The sequence below is a fragment of the Amaranthus tricolor genome, chromosome 9 (assembly GCF_026212465.1).
Source record: "Amaranthus tricolor cultivar Red isolate AtriRed21 chromosome 9, ASM2621246v1, whole genome shotgun sequence".
Lineage (NCBI taxonomy): Eukaryota > Viridiplantae > Streptophyta > Magnoliopsida > Caryophyllales > Amaranthaceae > Amaranthus > Amaranthus tricolor.
The window spans coordinates 21,010,752-21,019,279 of NC_080055.1; the positions used below are offsets into that span (position 1 = coordinate 21,010,752).

The 8,528-nt window shown below is 36.6% G+C and overlaps 1 protein-coding gene across 1 annotated transcript; it reads right to left on the bottom strand.

The window, feature by feature from the left end:
• Positions 1-686: 686 nt before the first annotated feature.
• Positions 687-7,737, bottom strand: LOC130823802 (uncharacterized). The gene is made up of 5 exons (XM_057688581.1): positions 7,221-7,737; positions 6,094-6,197; positions 5,035-5,211; positions 2,864-4,776; positions 687-1,034 (listed from the first exon to the last, which is right to left on the bottom strand). Exons 1-5 carry the CDS (start codon positions 7,400-7,402, stop codon positions 888-890), a joined length of 2,523 nt encoding a protein of 840 aa, XP_057544564.1. The 5' UTR covers positions 7,403-7,737; the 3' UTR covers positions 687-887.
• Positions 7,738-8,528: the final 791 nt, after the last annotated feature.

Below are 8,528 nucleotides of genomic sequence, written 5' to 3' on the forward strand. Positions count from 1 at the left end.
TCTTGTTGCTTACCACAGTCCACCGACTGAAGCACCAAAATCTTAGCCTCCGCTATTTTTCCACCTCCTCAATCCGACTTAGCAGGTAGCAGCTGCCAATAGAGGATTACCATCCTCATCCGTAGCGATCACGCCCAAGCCTCTCCTATCACTATTAACGAACAGGAACTGCAGCATCCACATTAAATTTAACCATATTTGCTTTAGAGTTCAGGCCTACACCATCTAGCAGAACTGTGGCCAGGGTTAATGGAGATCTTCCCATATGTTCATGTTAGCTTTTCGAGATAGATAGTCATTTCTTGCACTCCAAGTTTACCAGACCATGAGAGAACCATTTCCCAGTACATCTCCAAAGATAACAGGCCGAAAAGCAATTTTAAAGAACATGTATGCCTACTTCATCCTGCCCACGGCGAGGGCACCCATGAATACCATCAATTTCTTTATATAAAGCAGTGAGCAAGAATGTCCCAAAGAGCTCTCCACATAAAGTTTTTAACTTTAGGAGAGATATTTTGAATACAGTTGCTTGCCCAAGGAACGCTGCAACGAATTTGACAGCTCGTTTTCAACCAATTCCTTTTCCAACTTCTCGATATATCATATGATAACAAGTGGTAAAGTGAAAAAATAAGACTAATAAAACACTTGATCGTGAATAATTGAATACGATAACCCAAATATGAAACGTAATGTCAAGAATGAATGATTGATTAAGAATGGTGACATTTGTCATGTACAAATTGCTCTTCCAAGTGCTCACATAAACTTAACCTACCACAGCTAATTGAGAGACATCTCTTTATTCTGTGTACATACGTAACAGTAGGAGCTACAAAAACAATACTATATACATGTGACCAAGAAGTTATACCAGCATAGCATCACATCTCTCGTAGAATGTTGCTGATTTTCCGAAGCTCCTTAAGAGCAGTAACAGCAGTTACTTGACCTTTTTCAACAAGGGCGTGTTTAGAACGCTGATCTAAACCAGGCAGACCTTTTTCTTGCTGAAATGCGGACTCAATTACCTGCCACAAAAGTTACCAGATCATGAATTTATACGAAGACACGGAATGAAAATAAACAGCTTCCAGCACTAGCAACTCTTGCAAGATATGACAAGAATAATGTGATATGTTCTGTAGTTACTTAACAAGTCCGTTACGGCTTTGATCATACCCTATGGTCTTCCATTCTAGGGGTTGTCTTTTCGAAGATAAAAACTGTAACACCCCTGTATTTCCGACCACTTAAACAAAACCAGATAACATTGCAAAGGATGGAAGGAGATTCGGGTGTTACTAAAACTTTCATGTCTCACAATGAAGTGGAGTGTGCATTTTCAAGGCATCATGACCAGACAATTTTCTATATAGGACAGAGAAATTTCCCTTATGTGTAGCAAATAAAATCCTAAGCAATCTACTTGGTTCATCAATTGCAAATTCTATTTGAATTTCATCTATCTCAAATCTGCAAAAATGACCTCCACACAATAAAAGGACAGGTCAATATGTTGTTAAATTCAGAAGTTGTCAAGTATACCACTAACGGCTCGCCTGGAATCCCTCAAAATATTTACTGGCCACATGATTTGAGATGAAAGTGTACAACCCAGGGGAGATCGTTTATGGGATAAAATTATGCTTGGTTTGGTATTTGTTTTTTGTACTAGAAAACTGATTTTGTTGCAATGGAATGGTTTGGGCAACGGAATTAAGTTCAATGTAATAAAATTTTTAAAATGAAGAAGCTTCTGTTGAAAGCTTCAGTGGAGAAGACGAATTTGGGACACTGGCTCACCTTCAACACATAATGGCAATGGCGGTCAAAATATTCATGTATAGACAATAGTGAAAACAAGATATATTCATCATCAATAAGAAAAGTGAAATCAGAGGCTTTAATAGTGCCCACCAAGAATGGTGAATCTCTCAGTGCTGGAACTGCCGATTCATGTATAGTAGACCCTTAATGGTGGTTATAGAGAGAAGTGATGATATTCTGAAAATTTTTTGGCGATTTAATCCCAATTCTCGAGATAAACTTACATTTTCAATAACACGCATCTCCTACAGCAACATAAACATTCTATAACATCATTGTCAATAATTCACCTCTAAATAAGCAAGAAAAGGAGAGTTCAAGGAACTAACTTCTATACAAGGACCAACCAAATAGCATCAGCAATCATCCTTCAATCTATTTCAAACGCACCCACCCACCCAAATATAATAATATAATAGAGAAAAATCACGATCATCACTAAATATACCAAAACATCAAAAAGTTCTCATTCAAGGTAACAAAGTACGGAAACTAAAGAAAACGTAGGAGCAAAGGAAATGCACGAGGGAAGGTTCATTAGTCCAGCCCTGAGTCTACTAAAGTGCTATCTAGAAATTGCTAAGTAATGCAAGCCTTGGCGCTGTGCAAACTATGGAGCTGTCAATGAGTTCAACTAATTTTGGGGGATTAAACCTAGTTATTATATCTCGTCATCTAGATGCTACACTTCATGTTTTAGCATAATTAGATGATGCTAGAAATATTCAAAATAGACCTGATAACCTAATATTAACTCGACACTGTAACCAATCCGATTCGACCTGGCTTAAAATAATGGACTATTATTACGTAAAAACTTATATGAGAACAAGAGCCGATTTCAAACCGACCCGAAACACCTTAACTGAAATAAACCGATGACCCAAACGAACATCTCTGGATGACGCCAATGGTGTCTCCTATTCAAAGAAAGTTGCCCCAAAAAAATAATAACAATTAAAACTGAAACAAAAACTAAAAAGATCACAATTGAAAAGATAGCCAACATGTATGACTCAGGAATAATTACCTGAATATTTTCCAGCATAGATTGCCCAAGATTCCTCAACGTACATAACAAGTTCTGGTCACAACTGTTGGATTTAACATTCACATGGTTGTAGCTCGTCTCACCAACAGAACATCCTGGTCTATTTCCTTGCAGAATTTCAGTATCAGAATATTTTACGTCCTCAACCTCAGGCCTTTTATCAGAAATCCCCTCACCAGAAGATTGGCGCCCAAACTTCCAGAACCACTGGAACTTACCAGATAAACTTTTCCGTTCTTTTAAAACTGTTACTGATACTTCTTTTGAACTATTATCAGGACCCAACAATACAAGTGCATTTCCAACTGGAGCATCAGATTCCGGTAAGGGTGGCTCTTCCGCAGTAGGATGTGAATCTTTAGCTGTTGACTGCAACGACAAAGATTCAAGGGTTCCACCATCAATTGTATCGTGAGAAAGGTTAGAAGCAATACTGCTTCTCTCAGAGTCATTCTCAGCAGAACTCAGTGGCTCTGAAAAAGCAGGAGAATGCTCTTCACTGGCAGTACTTATGCCTGAACTTCTCTTATCAATGCAAGCAACACTTTCGTTCCCAGCATCTTCAACTACCGCATCAGACTCAATATAAGAGGGATCTGCATCATCAACTACAACACCAGACTCACTACAAAGAGGATCAGCTATACAAGACAATTTATCATGCCCTGTTTCTTCAGAATCATCCCCAATATTCAGCTGCCGTGACAAGTCTTCCAGCAGGCTTCTTCTCACAGATGGTCTTCTTTCCCTCTGTCGTGTTTCTCTTTTCGATGGGGAAGGGTCAGATTCCGTTCTGGAAAGTCTCGATTTGATTTTCTCTGTCCAACCCCTCTTCTGAGGTGATGCTAATTTGGCAGCATTTTCCTTTTTAGTTTCTTCTTCTTCCTGAGCAACTCTCCATTTCTCTTCCCAATATCTCTCAGGTACTAGATTCACTGGTGTTCCAGGAGCACTTGAATCAAATGATAGGCTATGAGAATGACCTTTCGCAAAGCTTTGCTTGCTCTGGTAGCCTTGCCCAATTAATGGAGCAGGATAAGAAGGAACATTAGAAGCTATAGCAAGGGGCACCAAAGATTTTGCCTTTCCAATCAACTTTTCCAAGTCTACTTTTTCAGGGAATTTGAGCAATCTCTGAAGACAAGAAGTGGAATATTCGGTGGCAAGTAAAGAAGATCTCACACTGAGCATCATGGAAACAGCCATGGCAGAGACAAATGCTCCCCTTGGAGAGTTGAAGACCCCAGGATCATTTGCAGGAGCTGTAACACAATGACTGTTATCAAAAGAAAATATCTCATCCCAGATAACCAATAAGCTCTCAAGAGAAAACTCCCGTCCAAAAAGAACACGTAACCAACGAAGTGAAAAGTATTGAGGTTCAACCCCGAGTTCAACAAGGTGATTATACAATGAGGAATCAACAATGGAAAGCAAGTGGTAAAGCGCCAATGAAGCTTCAATTACAGGGGATAAGCCACTTTGAGTGGCACTAGCAGGTGCATTGGAGAAAAATTCTGCCATCGCCACAGCACCACCTGCTCCACTCATTAAAGAATCAAACATGCAATATGCATCATGCTCCATAAATTTCTCGGACAATACAATGCCAAGTTCACCCTCTGCCCCATAAGGATCACTTAACAAAACAATAGCCTGGACACCGGCATCAAGATCAGAAAGACGTGTAGGTTTCCTGGATCTCACTTGAGGGCCTATGTCATCGTCTAAAGAATATGCAGATATCTTGAAATTGAAATCTTGACTTTCATGCAACAAAACCTCGTCAAATTTGTCAACGAAGTGCTCTTCATGTTGTTTGCGTACATCATTGAAGTGCTGAATATCCGCATGAAGTACATATAATAAAGGAGCTAAAAGTTCATGCATCCCTAAAAATGGAACAAATTGTAACAACATTAATATCCACAGGGAAAAACTTTGGTCTTAGGATGTAAAAATTGACATGCACCAAAAATGAAAATCAAAGACCCAAACCCTTGAAGGAAAACACTATATACTATATCCCAAAGCAATCTAGTAATGTAACCTTCATTTAGCATTCAGATTATTGTTAGCGTTCAAAAATGCGCATGTCTCACAGTACATGTGAGCAAATAACTCTACATACAGCTAGAACGGCAGTCTACCTTGTCTGTAACCACATTCTGGATGCCGCAGGCACCACAGCAATAAGATTCGTCTCAATAAACCTTGGCATCCTGGTGTCTGGAAATAACTTCCATGCTCAGGATATAAGCGAGTCAAATCTGTGTCAACCATTTTTTCCAACTCAGCATTGCGAAAGAAGCGGCCCCATGTGCTATCTGCACAAACAATTACTATAATGAGCGGTTTATAAAAAGATATAACTACAGAAAAGAATGGAACCCCTTTCATAAAAGACGTTTTAACAAGAGCATTCTATTCAGAGTCAATCAATCTTGGTAACTGTACAGTTAATACTTGTAACCTCTTTCACCCCTGAAGTGATACTTCAATCTAAGAATTTAAATCTTTAATATCTACACCAGAGGAACTTTTGACCTTTATCCAGCCCCCCAGAGCCCATTGAAACCTCTATTGAGGCAAATTTCCCCCTGGCTTCTCTTACTCAATAATCTTTCTGATTCACTCCAAGTGTAGTGTCTTCCCAGTTTAGTTGAACCTCCTTCCATTCATCTGTCCTTTTCCTTCTCTAGTGCTTATAAAAAATAGAAGTACAACCAAAAACCGAATTCTATCATCTTCCTTGTACCACTTTTGTCAAATGCCTTGATACTTAACTTTAATTTCAACCCCTTAAGTGTTATGTACCATGGTCCTACATGCCTTTAGGATGATACAGGGCAATCTCAATTAATACTTATGATATAAAATTTTTGGTATTATGATAACAAATGTTTGGAAATGAATTTATTGTCGAAAAAGAAATACTTAACAGCCAACTAGTATGTACAAGTTAAGCGGATAATGAGTACTATTAATAATAAGTTTGACTAAATATGGTGCAATGCAGTATGAAACCTAAATTACAAGTGGAAGTGAGGAATGTATTCCAAGAACTAATACATTCAAACACAGGGCACTAATACTCTTCCCGTTTGATTTTATCACTAACATAGGGCACTAATATCGTTTCTAGTCTAATCTGATCTGGTTAGTTACAGTTCATTTATCAACGCAGTCCAACAAGTATTTAAGCTCACCAGGATTCTGGGACAGTGGGTTATCCACAGCTAGATTTGGAGAATCATCACTGAATTTGGTGAGTTGCGGATCAACAAGGAGACGCCTCCTTAAAGAAGCATATCTGCACAGAACAATTACAACAGTTCAGAACAAGAAATAAACTTGATTCTTCGAAGGAGCGAATTAAAGTATTAGATCCACCACAAGAACTATAAAAAAAATCAACCCCAAGGGCTTGTATTATGAGTTTCGGACAGAAAGTATAACAAGCTAAGGCTCAAAAGGTCTACTTCACGCAAAGGATATAAAACAAGCCAGAAACAATAAGGACTCTTGTAATTCTAACAACTGACCATGACTACATCCACAGTGCTCAAAACTCTAGCAAGACACAAATTTGTTCCTTATAAATAAGATGGGGGTATATTTCCTCATCTACGTTTGTTCAGAACACCAAAACCAGGAAAGATAAACAACTTCAAGTAAAACATGCCAACACAAGCAACATAAATAGTATATAAGAATGCATACAATAGAGTTATCAATTCAAATCCATAACATCCTACTAACTATACCTCGTGAACCTGTGGAGGACCATAAAAACATGAATCTTAACTTGACAATTCCCCATTATCTACCAAAGTACCACAACAATATAGATTCAGCATTAAAACATTCAAAACAAGGTATTAGTGAACAATTATACAATATATATGCCACTATTCTTTATTAGATATTGCATCAACAGAATTATATACAAATATTCAAGACCAAAGAATACAGCCCCTCTCAAATAATGTGGAATTTATGTTTTTTTTCTTGGGGATTATAGGGTAGGCTGATGGAAGGAAAGGGCTAGGATTCGATCCTGGTACCTTGTCGGAGAAAGACCATACTTACTTGCTACTGACAGGATTCTCTGAAGCTAGGAGCCTAAGACTATGAGTGTCTGATATCAAATAATTAATACTATAATAAATCAGTACTTGTACTACATCCAACCAAGGCAAAACTACCAATTCAGTAACAAATTCTAATGCCAATAAGACTAATTAAATGAATACAGTTAATCAGACATAAACTTAAAACCCACAAACAAAATCTAATTGAAAATCAACCATACATGATCAGAAAGTTGTATTACCGGCGGCGATGATCAGCGGTGACCCGACGAAGATCATCAATAGTGGAGGAGAGAGAAGAAGGAAGAACACCAAGATTAATCCGCCATTGAACACCTCTAAGATTAGGAAAACGAGACGCCACTGATGGAGAGGTGTAGGGCAATAAATCAGGAAATTCCGGCGTACTTGCCGCCGGAGGCATGATTTCAGGCGATAAATCTCAATTCCAGGGCTTAACACATCAAAAAGTTTGAATCTTTATGAGATTAATATGAAAGGGTATTGAGAAAAACAGCTTAAATTAATGGAATTTTGATAGTATAATTAGATGAAATGATGTTAGACTTGGTAAAAAAGTATAGAAAGAGAAGAATTGGGATGGGAAGAGAAGATCATAAAATGATAAAGAGATCTCGTTTACGATTGATTGAGTATAATTTAATTGGGGTTTTCTGCTACTATTTGGCTCCTGCCATTTTTATTTTTTTATTTTTTACTTTTTATTTTATTGCTTTTTTTTTGGGCTGAAGGATGAGAGAGACAAAATGATCAAAAATTGAGATGCCACTAGAATTATTGTCGTTGGAAAAGCTTTTCTTATTATTCTGTCCCATTAAATTTGTCCTTTTAATTTTAACATTATAGAAAAGCGGGTGAGTAAAATGAGACAGATGAAAAAAGTATTCTTATAGATAACATTATTTTCTTGTTTTCAATTGCATTTTATGTGAGTACATCCCTTTTTATTTGGTATTAATTTTATTTATTATTTTATTTATTATTTCCATCGTTCTTATTTTTAGATGATGACTCATCAATTTTTTAATTTTATCTATATATTTAACTCTTTTAATTTCATTTATATAATTTATTATCTATTATTATTCATTATCAAATATGAACTTTTTTCTTAAAAGAATGAGTTTTCTCTTTGTTACTATCTTAGATGTGTAGAGAACTAGAAGAGTATATAGACTTCTAGAAACTTGTTGTAGAATGTAGAGTATTCTCCCTGTCTCTCCAATTTCCCCAATGGCAATTAGTGAAAGTTTTTTCAAAAAGTTAGTAAAGGTATTATATGGGAAAGCGAAAAAAATTATATGGATAAAATAAAAAAATAAAATAAATATATGAATAAGAATTTAAGAAAGAGCGAGAGTCATAATAAAAATAAAAATAAAACAAACTTAATGAGATGTTTTTAAAACAAAAGCGAGATAAAGTTGTGAACAACTACTTCTATAAAAATGGCATATTCCTCTTTTAATACTATATATACTATCAATAAATAAAATCATACAAACTAATAATTTTGTTGTAAATTAATA

Coding starts and splice junctions, on each gene's coding strand:
- LOC130823802 (XM_057688581.1), bottom strand. CDS start 7,402: ATGCCTCCGGCGGCAAGTACGCCGGAATTTCCTGATTTATTGCCCTAC. Junction 5,212..6,093: donor CCCACTGTCCCAGAATCCTG/GTGAGCTTAAAT, acceptor TTGTTTGTGCAG/ATAGCACATGGGGCCGCTTC. Junction 4,777..5,034: donor AGAATGTGGTTACAGACAAG/GTAGACTGCCGT, acceptor TTCCATTTTTAG/GGATGCATGAACTTTTAGCT.